This window comes from Rhinatrema bivittatum, chromosome 8, assembly GCF_901001135.1.
Source record: "Rhinatrema bivittatum chromosome 8, aRhiBiv1.1, whole genome shotgun sequence".
NCBI classification, from domain to species: Eukaryota; Metazoa; Chordata; class Amphibia; order Gymnophiona; family Rhinatrematidae; genus Rhinatrema; species Rhinatrema bivittatum.
This window is the reverse complement of record NC_042622.1, coordinates 80,618,198-80,630,773: the sequence shown is the minus strand read 5'-3', so window position 1 is coordinate 80,630,773 and position 12,576 is coordinate 80,618,198. Positions and strand designations below refer to the sequence as shown.

Genomic DNA, 12,576 nt, shown 5'->3' with positions numbered 1-12,576 from the left:
GCAGAAATTATACAATAGCCCACTGATCTTTACAATATAACAGCCCAAAAAAAACACTCCATAATACCAATTACAAGAATATATAAATATGAGCTATAAACTTTTTACAAGAAATGTGGACTTGCATAAGTGAATGGAATATTCATGATCAACTAACCCCATTCAGCACAGCCCTCTCCCCTTGTTTTGCTTTCCAAGATAAGTAAGGAGCCCATAATAAATCAAATTCGGTAACAGTGTCTCCTTAAAGCAGTATACAATTTAGAACAAATGCAATTGAAGAAGCTTCCAATGTCTTCCAGAAAAGAGCTAGCAGATATCTATCAGTTTGAGGTATCGATATATTCAACAAGGCATATTTGGGAGAATGAGCGTTATCCACCTCGGTAATTGAATGAAAGAGAGAAAAGATCTCCTCCCAAAACGTTTGAATAATCAAGCATTCCCACCAGATATGGAAAAACAATTCCACAACCCTTCTCCAACATTTATCATCAATATATGGTAAGGTTTTATGCAACCGCTCTGGAAAGTCCGCTGGCGTCTCATCTGGAAATGTTTTGCCCCCTTTAGGAAACAAACCATCTACATCCTCCGGTACGGAAGATCTGTCCGGCATGGAATCTGAATTTGGTTCTTCAAGTACTGCGCAGTCCTCTCTTTAAACCAATGCGGAGAACATCATTGAAGGATTTAACCCTGACCACTGTTTTCCTAGTGGCCATCTGTTCGGCTAGGCGAATATCTAAGCTTCAAGCATTGTCATGTAGGGGCCCTTTCCTGCACTCGCGGCGGAAAGGACTTCCTTAGGGCCCTTCCTGTCCTCAACCAACTTATTACCCTTCGATTCTCTCAACTGCTTCACAAGCTGCTCCAAGTCCTCCCCAAAGAGAAGCTTCCTCCTGAAGGGGAGATTTGACAAAGGAATTTTCGTTCCTGTAGTACCAAGGATCAGTCCAGACCGCTGGGTTATGCCTCCCTTCCAGCAGATGGAGTCAGAGAAAAGCTGAAAAGTACCCCCAGATAACCCGGTGTGCCACCTGTTATCCTTCAGTATAACCAATATCAAAGCAGAATAAAGTAAATTTAAACAACCAATGACTAGATCAAGAGAATTTAGCTGAACAATAACCTGTGAAAACTATGTACAAGACAAGAGTATGGACTGAAATGCTTCCATGGATAAGCTTGCTTGAAAATCTTCAGATTCGTCTAAAAACTGCAGAGAGAAAAAACAAAACCAACCGAGCGGACTCTCCTGAAACCTATATCCCTGGGCAGGCGTCTGGACTGATTCCTTGGTACTACAGGAATGAAAATTAGCAGGTAAGAACCAATTTTCCTTTCCCTGTACATACCAGGATCAGTCCAGACCGCTGGGATGTACCCAAGCTGCCTTAAATGGGGTGGGACCCGGAGAGTCCCGCTCAAAGCACACTGCTGCCAAAAGAATCATCATCTGGAGCCCAGACGTCCAAACAGTATTGCTTAGCAAACGTGTGCAAAGATTTCCAAGTAGCTGCTCTGCAAATCTCTTGTGGCAAAACACATTGGCTCTCTGCCCAAGATGCCGCTTGAGATCTGATCTAATGAGCCTTAAGACCATCTGGCACTTGCCGCCCGTGACATATGTATGCCGAAGCAATAGTGTCCTTCAACCATCGGGCAATAGTAGTCTTTGAAGCCTTACACCCTTTCTTAGGACCGCTCCATAAGACAAAAAGATGATCTGACAATCTAAAAGCATTAGTCACTTCCAAGTACCACAGAAGTATCCTGCAGACGTCCAGTCTCCTCAAATCCTGAGCCTGAGAATTCCTATCCAAATCTGGAAAAGCCAGTAACTCAACTGACTGATTTACGTGAAACGCCAATACAACCTTCGGCAGAAAAGAAGGCACCTTCCGAAGGAAATCCCAGAGTCCGAGATTCAACGTAGCCCGCTTGATAGGCTCAAAGAGAGGCCCGCAGAGCCCACGGAGAACCAAATTTAAACTCCACGAAGGACACACTGCACGCACCGGCAGGTGTAAATGTTTGGCTCCCTTCAAAAAATGCGCCACATCTGGATGTCATGCAATGGATGTACCCTCAACCTTACCTCTTAAACAGCCTAACGCCGCTACCTGAACCCAGAGCGAGCTATATGCCAGTCCTTTCTTTAAGCTGTCCTGCAAGAACGCGAGAATGTGCACAATAGTGGTCTGGCACGGGGACATCCTCAACCCACTGCACCAGGAATCATAGGTGAGAGAAGTAGAGGTGTTTTGTGCGCGTAGTAGAGTGGTAATCACCATATCCGGATAGCCCTTCTTTCTCAACTGTTTCCTCTCATAAGCCTCATAAGCGAGTCGCCTGATCGAAAAATACTGGACCCTGGTGGAGCAAATTTGGTAGGTGACCGAGACGCAAGGGACCGTCTACCGCCAAGTTGATCATGTCTGCGAACCACAGCCTCCGCAGCCACTCCAAAGCTACGAGAATAACCGGCCCCCGGTGGGACTCTATTCGCCTTAAGACCTTTCCCACCAACGGCCAAGGAGGAAACACATAGAGGAGCACGTCGTGAGGCCACAGAAGGACCAGAGCATCCACCCCTTCTGACCCGTGCTCCCTTCTGAGACTGAAGAAACGAGCCGCTTTCGTGTTCAGCCGAATCGCCATCAAATCCAGCTGGGGGACTCCCCACCGGCGAGTCAAAAGCCGCATCGCCTCCTCAGACAGTTCCCATTCGCCAGGATCTAGCCTTTGTCGACTGAGAAAATCTGCCTGGACATTGTCCACTCCGGCTATGTGTGACGCCGCCAACCGGAGCAGATTGTGTTCCGCCCAGACCTTCAACTTGTCCCCCTCTGCAGCCACCGGCTGACTCTTTGTTCCCCCTTGACGATTTATGTAAGCCATGGTTGTCGCATTGTCGGATAGGATCCTTACCGAACGATGCTGGATTAGCGGGAGAAAACGGCGCAACGCTAGATGAACCGCCCTTGTCTCCAACCGATTTATGGACCACTTGGACTCCTGCACTGTCCATTGACCTTGTGCTGATCGTGACTGACAGACTGCCCCCCAACCGGAAAGGCTGACATCCATTGTCACGATCATCCACTATGGATTCTCTAGATCCATTCCCTGCTGTAAGTGATCGGGGATTAACCACCATTCTAGACTGGCCCTGGCTGGATCCAGAAGGGGCAAGGGCAAGTGAAACTCCTCGGACTTGGGGTCCCAACAGGAAAGCAACGCCCTCTGCAAAGGCCTCATATGAGCAAACTCCCAGGGAACCAACTCCAGAGTAGACGTCATAGAACCAAGAACTTGCAAACAGTCCCATACCTTGGGCAATGGAAGGGCCAAAAGACGTTGAACCTGAGACATTAGTTTGCTCATCCTTTCCCGAGGCAGGAAAACCTTGCCCACAGACGTATCGAACCGTGCTCCCAGAAATTCCAACACCTGGGATGGTACCAATTGGCTCTTGGAGAAATTGACAATCCATCCGAGCGAATGGAGGAGATGCACAACAGACCTCACTGCCACCTTGCAGAGCTCTTCCAATTTCGCCCGAATGAGCCAGTCGTCCAGATAGGGATGAACTAAGATCCCCTCCCGCCGCAGACATGCTGCCACTACCACCATCACCTTGGTGAAAACGTGGGGAGCCGTCGCTAAACTGAACGGCAGCATACGAAACTGGTAATGCTTGCCCAAGACCATGAACCACAGAAACCTTTGATGATGCTCTTGGATTCCTATGTGAAGGTAAGCCTCCATCAGATCCACAAAGCCAAAAATGCGCCTTTGTGGACGGCCGCAATGACTGACCTCAACGTCTCCATTCGAAAACGAGGGACCTGAAGTACTCTGTTGACCTTTTTTAAGTCCAATATCGGCCGGAAGTTGCCCTCCTTCTTGTGGACTACGAAATAAATGAAGTACCTGCCGGTCCAACATTCGTTCAGTGGCACCGGGACAACCGCTCCCAGAGCCTTGAGCCTGAGACCCGCAAGGAGACACCAGGAACAGATCCCGAAGCGGGCGAGCAAAATCCAAAGCGTAACCGTGTTCTATGATAGCTAGAACCCACTGGTACGAAGTAATCTTGACCCATTCCTTGCAAAACAGGGAGACGACGACCCCCGATCTCGGGAACGGAGGAATGGGCCAGTGCACCTTCATTGGGAAGCCTTGTTGGAGGAAAATCCTTGGGAGGATCCGTCGTGCTGAGGCAGTCTACCACGAAAGGAATGAGCCCAAGCCTGAGACCTTGCCGACGACTGCCCCTACCCGTATGAAAACAGTGGTGACCCCGAAAATGATCCTAGGTCGCACCAAAAGGGCGAGGCGGCTTGGGCTTGTCCTCCGGGAGCTTGTAAACCTTATTGTCCCCTAAGGACTTAACCAGTTGTTCCAGATCATCTCCAAATAATAGCTTTCCTCTAAACGGAAAGGCACCCAGCTGAGACTTAGAAGAGACATCAGCCGACCAATTGCAGAGGCCAAAGAAGCCTCCTTGCGAAACTGCCGAGGACATCATGTGTGCAGAAGTACGAAGAAGATCGTACAAGGCATCTGCTGTATAAGCAACCGCAGCTTCCATGCGGTCGGCCTGTTCTGCCTCCGCCGGAGGGAGCTCTTGAGTTGTAATTGCTGAACCCATCTAAGGGTAGCTCTCTGCATGAGACTACTACAGACGGCCGCCCTAACTCCGAGGGCCGATACTTCAAATATCCGCTTGAGTAGAACCTCCAGCTTTCTATCCTGGAGGTCCTTGAGAGCTGCTCCTCCCGTTACTGGAACCATGGTACACTTGGCGATGGCCGACACGGCTGCATCCACCTTAGGGATCTTGAGAAGATCCAAGAACTCGTCCGTCAGTGGGTAAAGTTTTTCCATGGCTCTACTAACCCTTAGGGTGGCTTCAGGCACATCCCATTCCCGGGTCAAAAGCTGTAAAAGCATCGGGTGGAAAGGAAAAGTTCTAGGAGGGGCCCGCAGGCCCGACAAAACAGGATCCCCTGAAGAAGGATCTTTCACCGGCTACGGAGCCTGAATATCTAGTTCCTGTAGCACATGAGGAATCAAAGGGTCTAGCTCCTCCTTACAAAATACCTGGAGCACCCGTGGATCATCACCCTCCACCGGAGCGGCATTGTCAACATCATTGCTTGTATCCACCGGGGAGGGGTCTGGAAGCACAGACCCCGGAGGAGTGGAAGGCGCCGGTAGCTCAGCGTCAGGAGCAGGATGGGAAAGCCGGGTTCCAGGAGCCCCTTGATCCTCCACAGGCCTGGGGATCTTAGCAGGAGGAGAATATTGCCCATCCAAGTCTGCCTCAGCCTCCATATAAGCTTTGTGAAGCAGTAAAATAAACTGAGAAGAAAATGGGTGCTGTCTCTTTAAGGGCCCCCTCCCCCCCGGAGGCACGGCAGGAGGAGAAGAATCATATCCCAAATTGCGAGGCCTTTGGGGTCTTAACGTAGGCGGAGAAATCGGCGGGAAATCCCCTCCCCCTGTGCATCTAAGCCTTGCGCAGCATCGGGGCCCGAATCGGGCAAAATGGCCACTGTTCCCGTGCTTGTTGGGGATGGGGCAGGCCTCTCCTTGTGAACTGTCTGACTGCGGCCTAAGCCGCGCGATCGCGGCAACGCTGATCTTTTCCCTGCAAGCGGCAGCTGCGAAGGCCCCTCGCCCCCGGGGATACAGCGAGAGCAGAGGCCTTCACGAGAGAGCCGCGCTGCCAGCTCTCCACACGCTGCACATCGCGATCCTCGCAGCATGGCAATCTAAGCCGTAAGTAGAAAATCAGCTGAGTGAAGCAATTCACCCCCTCCGGAGCCCTGGGAGATTTCAGCAGGCTCACTCTGTTAAAAAGGCTTATCCTTTGTCTTTTATTTATGTATTTATTTTTTCTTTTTCAGAGCTACTCAACCAGGGGAATTTACGTCCCTGGGCTTAATATACAACTTGTAGCTCCCACCAGAGGAATTAAGATGTCTCTAGCACTGAATGGGGGAAGAAGGGACCGGCCCACCAGTACATCCCCCCCAACTCACCGGGCTGTGTCGATATGCTCTGGGTATTAAGGCCAAGGGCAGGAGCCCAGCCTTGCCTGCTATTACAAAATGATCTCAGTCTTCACTTTTTTTTTTTACTACTTATTACAAGTTGATCTAGTCAAAGGTACTAAGGTTAGGATACCCCCTTCACTTATTAATCAAGCAAATAAAGAATTTTGCAAAGGATCAGGACTGCAGGTTATGCCATCCTTCATCTGCTGGAGTCAGAGAAATACTGAAGGATCGCAGATAGCACACCGGGTTATCTGGGGATGCTTTTCAGCTTTTCTCTGACTCCATCTGCTGGAAGGGAGGCATAACCCAGCGGTCTGGACTGATCCTAGTATGTACAGGGAACTGGGCTTTAGACCATACATCTGCTGACCAATTTTGCAGCCACAGAAGCCTCCGTGCTGCCACAGCAGAGACCATACTCCTAGTGGCAGTCCGGACCATGTCATACAGAGCATTGGCCACACAGGCCACTCCCGCCTCTAAGTGAGCTGCCTGTGCTGCTTCAATCACCACTCCTGACCGCTCGTCATGTGTCTTCTGCACCCAGGACAAACAGGCTCTCTGCATCAGTCTTATGCACACCGTTGCATGAAGAGTCAAAGCTGAAACCTCAAACAGCAGCTTCAGCAGAACCTCCAGCTTCTGATCCTGGACATCCTTTAGGGCTGCCACACACAATAATGGGGTGGTTGTCTTTTTGGTAACCGCAGACAATTGCATCCACCTTGGGAATTCTCCACGACTCCAGGGTCTGCTCCGTCATGGGATATAACTTCCCCATAGCCCTTGCTACCTTCAGGCCCACCTCGGGAGATTCCCACTCCCGATCCACCAACTTCTTCAGCAACAGAAATGCTGTAGAGGGGCCTGCAATCTCTCCAGGAGCAGGTTCACCCCTTCCTTATATGAGTCCTCCTGGGTGCCTTTAATCCCCAGCTACTTCAGCACCCGGGGAATCAACGAACCAAGTTCCTCCCTCTAGAACAGATGGACCACTCACGGGTCATCACCTTCCATGACCGGAACCGCATTCGGATCCTGCATTAGATCCCCCAATGCATCCACTGGAACCTGGTCCGGATCCCCTAAAGTCCTTGTCCAGCCCCACTGGACTCCCTTGCAGCTAATCAGAATCATCCGTACCTTCCAACGAATCTTCCTCTGCTGGGGCCTGCCTGAGTCCCAATATGCACAGGATCCCCCTCCTGACTCCACAGCCCTCTAGCCTTCTTGGCCGTCCGGGACTTCTTAAGTAAGAGTCTCTTTGACCCTTTCTGGCTAAATATGCTTTATGGAGGAGAAGATCAAAATCCATGGGAAAAGCCTCTGGATCTGAGGAGAAAGACTCCTGATCAGCGAACTCCCAGGCCCCTCCCTGTCCCCTGCCACCAGCAGGGCCCTTTTCCACAGGAAACAGTGTGGGAGTGGAGTCCCGGGGTCAGAAATGGCAGCCTGCATGTGCTGCCAAAATGGCTACTGGCTCCTCTGACTCCCGTCTCTGGGGTCCCCAGAGCCAGCCCAGCTATCTTCACTGTTTGCCGTCATCCCGGGGGGCCCGCTGAGCTACAATCCTGGCAAAACAAGGCTGAATCAAGGTGAGCTCGCCTCAAACTGCAGCCACAACAAACTTTGTCGCGCTGCGCAGGAGCCGGCATACTGGCTCGGTCGGGCCTAAAAATAGACGTTGCCGACGCAAATGCTCCCCGAAGCTGTCCGGTGCTGAACTACTCAGCACCCAGCCCCGACAAACAAAGGCAATTCGGCCCACTCTCTCCTGCCTGCTTCCTGGAAGAAAAAAAAAAAAAGAAACTTACCCTCTGCCTCAGCCTCTCTCCTTCCCTTTCTCTTGCTCCTTTTTTTCTTTTTTTTTTTTTAAGAAACATACGTGTTCTAGCAAGGGCAGAAAGGAAAAGTGAACAGAACTACTTCCCTGCTTCTGAAGGTCACACAATGAGGAGCCCGAGGGAGTGAATGGCCCACATGGGGTGAGGGAACCAGGACCCCTGGCTATCAACTCCCCCTTGCCAAGGAGGGCAGACTCAAAAGACGGGGGTTACCAACCTCCCGCTCGCCCTGCTTCACCTGAGGGATGGTTCAAGAAGGAACCATAGCACGCAGTTAACCACGGAGCCCAGCGAGACGGTCCCCTGAAAAACGCTGCCCCGATGGCAAAAACGCTTCCCATAGAGCCCGGGAGACTTACCATACCACTGCAGCTGCTTCCTGCTGAAACTTTTTTTTTTTTTTTAACTTTACAAAAATAACGGGAACTCTGCTCTCCTAAGGCTGAAGGGAGCTGTCCAGCTTCAGCTCAGCCTGAAAGCTAGGAGAAAGAGCCCTAAAAACAAAAAGCAGCTGCCTCGAGCTGAAAAGCCACCTAGGTGGCCTTGTGAAGGGAGGGATCTGGACCACCAGATTTGCACCTCACAGATAGCCGGAGCAAGCATACAAAAAGGTCACCGACCTCCAGCTCATTCACCTCAACCAAACAGGGAAGGGTTCCACCAGGGAGAAATGCTCTTGAGAAAAAGAAACGGAAAAAGAAAAAAGAACAAAAAATCACCAGAAACTGCAGGTGAATGCACCAGCCACCATCTGCTGGAGACAAAGAAATACTGAGGAACTGCAGGTGGCAACTGTACTTATCAAGTAGTGTCAGTTAAACTTTCTCTGTCTCCATCTGCTGGCTCGGATGCATAAACCCAGAAGTCTGGAATGATCCGGGTACTTACAGGGAACCAGGCCTGAGGCCCCAGTACAGTACGAACTTCCATTATCTGCTGGAGATAGAGAATACTGGTAGGCTGGTGTCAGTACAGAGGTATATATGAGGTGACATCAGCGAACCTGTTTATCTCTCTCTCCATCTGCTGGTTGGCATACATACCCATTCGCTGAACTAGTCTGACTGGATGAAGAGGAATGGGTGGATTACGATAATGAGGGTCTCACCAGCTTCAAGTATAGCTCCACATCCTTTTCCTTCAGCGTGGAGTAAACTCTCTCCATTCTGGAGGTGATGCCACATTGCGAGTCATCCAGGCTTTTAATGAAATTATCCCGGATCTCAGCCATCAGGTTTGTGAAGCAAAAGAAAGTATCTGCTTCCGCATGTTCTGGAAAACACATAACGGTCAGAGATTCAGAAAAGATATCTTGTATCAAACCCCTGATCCAAACAAAGAACACCACAGAGTCCCTAAATGCTCTTCCTCCAATCCAGGCAGTAAGAGTTGCATCAAATAGATATAATGAAGAGACTGGGACTGGAGAAGCTGTGAGCTCGCTCCGCAGCCAGCGTGCCAGCACCATTTCCCACAGAGCTGTGAGCTCCCCCAGCTGATGCTCCTGCAGCATTTTCAACAGCATCTCCCTGGGAGAGACTGGGACTGCAGGAGCTGCGAGCTCCCCTACAGCCAATGCTTCTGCACCATTCTCTACAGCTCCTTCTACTGAGAAGGTTAGAAATGCAGACACTGTGAGCTCCCTGACAGTCAACAAATGTGCACCATTCCCTACAGCATTTCCTGTTGGGAGATGTTGGGGCTGCAGGAGTTGTGAGCTCTCCCCCACTTCCCACAGTGTATCCTGCTGGGAGAGACAGGGACTACAATAATCAGACTTGCCTACAATCCCCTATTACCTTTCCATTCACAGTTGGGGTCCGTGGCAAAGGTGTAGTAAATAGGTCCCACGATTTCATTCATGCCCTGTACATACGCAATACCAGGATTCAATTTAGCATAGATGAAAAGAATTCTCTCCACCACCTCCCAGTGAGCTTCGCTGCCTTTTGGGAGAGGTTCATACTCCATCAGTGAACTAGGTGCTGCAGGCTTGAGAGGGGTACTCACCTATGGGAGAGAGCAGAAGAAGCTGGCAGAGAGTTCACCTGGGCTCATTGAATGTGTTAGCACAATAGTATGGGACAAGCAGCCCTGACTGTCCTCCTCCACTATAAGCAAACACTGCACATTATTCTCCCATTGTCACAATTCCAGTTCTAATACTCACGTTGGTAACACCCATTCGGTTTCGTGCCACAATTTGTGACTTTAATGTGGTCTGCTCCACCCGTTTGCGCAGTGTCTCAAAGTCATTTTGTGGATCCATGATCAGGCGACAGGGATAGTCTGTTGGGCGCTGGAAGAATACCATATTGGGGTACAGTCTCCTAGGGTGATTGAAAAGGACAAGAACCATCAGGAAGACAGTGATAGGTCAGCTGAACACAAATCTTTAAATCTTGACATCCTGCATCTCCCTGGTGCTGCCCCAGAATGCCCAGTGCCTCCCCAGGACATGCCTGGCATCCTTGTCTATCTGCAGCAAGACTTCGTTGTCCTTGAAGTAAGTGTTCCAGCGGCTGTCAGGGTTCGGATTCAGAGGCTGTAAATTATAAATTAAAGATAAATTATTTGAAAGAGCACAAATGCTCTTCCAGTGCTAACTCATACAAAAACCTGAGAGTATACAAATATCGCAGTCAAAAACACACAGACCTTTCACAATACATAGTAATGAGAGATGTAAAGTGTATCATGGCAACTTACTGACTAATACGTGAAGGTCATTGAATTGGAACTTACCGTATTTTTCGCTCCATAAGACGCACCTGACCATAAGACGCACTTAGGATTCAGAGGGGGAAAATTTAAAAAAAATAAATTGTGCTAAACCGGCTCTGCGTCTGGGCGTCTTATGGAGCAAATTAGGGGAGTGCATAGTTTTTTTTTTTCTCCCCATTTTGTTTTCGGGTCTGGGGAGGGCCATTTCGGTCCACTCCCCAGATCAGAAAATTTTTCTTTCTGTGGGAACCCCCAAACCCCCCCCCCATCCCTTTAAATTAACAACCTCCACCCCCCTGACCCCCCCAAGACCTGCCGAATTAATTTCCTGCAACCCCCCACCCTCCTGACCCCCCCAAGACCTGCCGAATTAATTTCCTGCAACCCCCCACCCTCCTGACCCCCCCAAGACCTGCCAAACGTCCCTGGTGGTCCAGCAGGGGTCCAGGAGCGGTCCGGGAACGATCTCCTGGGCGTGAGCCGTCGGCTGCCAGTAAACAAAATGGCGCCGACGGCCCTATGCCCTCACTATGTCACTGAGACCGACCGCTGCTATTGGTCGGTCTCAGTGACATAGTAAGGGCATAGGGCCGTCGGCGCCATTTTGTTTACTGGCAGCCGACGGCCCTATGCCCTCACTATGTCACTGAGACCGACCAATAGCAGCGATCGGTCTCAGTGACATAGTGAGGGCATAGGGCCGTCGGCTGCCAGTAAACAAAATGGCGCCGACGGCCCTATGCCCTCACTATGTCACTGAGACCGACCAATAGCAGCGATCGGTCTCAGTGACATAGTGAGGGCATAGGGCCGTCGGCGCCATTTTGTTTACTGGCAGCCGACGGCCCACGCCCAGGAGATCATTCCCGGACCCCCGCTGGACCACCAGGGACGTTTGGCAGGTCTTGGGGGGGTCAGGAGGGTGGGGGGTTGCAGGAAATTAATTTGTCAGGTCTTGGGGGGGGGGGGGTTGTAGGAAATTAAGTCGGCAGGTCTTGGGGGAGTCGGGGGGGGGGGGTGTTTGTTAGATTTTTGTTTGGTTTTTTTTTTATATTCGCTCCATAAGACGCACATACATTTTCCCCCCACCTTTGGGGGAAAAAAAGTGCGTCTTATGGAGCGAAAAATACGGTATGTATCACAATCTACTGTCCTAGCCCCTAATTAACATGTATCTGATGTTGTGTTGACCTAGAACATGTATTTGTTGTTGTATAGACCTAGATTACGAATGATGCTTTTGTAAACCATTGTGGTCTTATTTTGGAATGACTGTATATAAAATGGCTAAATAAATAAATACATACATATATAAAGCATAAGCCGTACTAATTAGTAGTAAAAACAGAATAAGAATCAGGACTCTATAAAGTCCATCACTTCAGTCCATATATTTGTTCAGTTGCCCCAGTAACTAAATAATACTCCCTCTAAGATTAAAATAGAAAAGAAGTAAAATATGATACCACTAAGCTCATAAACCTGCAAATGCCTGTTTAAATAACTATGGATTTCATGTACCTATAACAGGGGTAATGCAAATTTTTCTTGAGACCTTATTCCAAAGGTTTAGGACTGCAAAAAGGAAAATTAGTTTCTTACCTGATAATTTTCGTTCCTGTAGTACCAAGGATCAGTCCAGGACACCTGGGTTGTGACTCCGCACCAGTAGATGGAGACAGACTAAAACTTGTGGGCGGAGCCATATATGCCCCTGTGCCAGTCACAGCCCCTCAGTCTTACGGAATGTCAAAGTAGAACACAACCAGAGAAGTAAACAAAACTAGCTACCGCTAACTAACGGGGAAAGAAACACCCCTTCTGGAAACGGACTCTCCAACCGAGAGAGCGAACAAGCGGAACAGAGCAAATCAAAACACAGAGCGGACTCTCCATTACTTCAGCGCAGCACTGCGGGCGGGATCCTGGACTGA

General features: G+C 49.8%; 1 protein-coding gene across 7 annotated transcripts in view; it reads right to left on the bottom strand.

Moving 5' to 3' along the window:
- TBC1D13 (TBC1 domain family member 13) overlaps nt 1-12,576 on the bottom strand; it is a 115,513-nt gene that overhangs the window by 32,237 nt on the left and 70,700 nt on the right. For all 7 annotated transcript variants that reach the window (XM_029611809.1, XM_029611811.1, XM_029611810.1 and 4 more), the window contains 4 exons: nt 10,381-10,463; nt 10,089-10,248; nt 9,718-9,928; nt 9,027-9,190 (listed from right to left, as the gene is read on the bottom strand). In XM_029611809.1, coding sequence (XP_029467669.1) covers nt 9,027-9,190; nt 9,718-9,928; nt 10,089-10,248; nt 10,381-10,463 — 618 coding nt within the window. The remainder of the gene's footprint in view (nt 1-9,026; nt 9,191-9,717; nt 9,929-10,088; nt 10,249-10,380; nt 10,464-12,576) is intronic.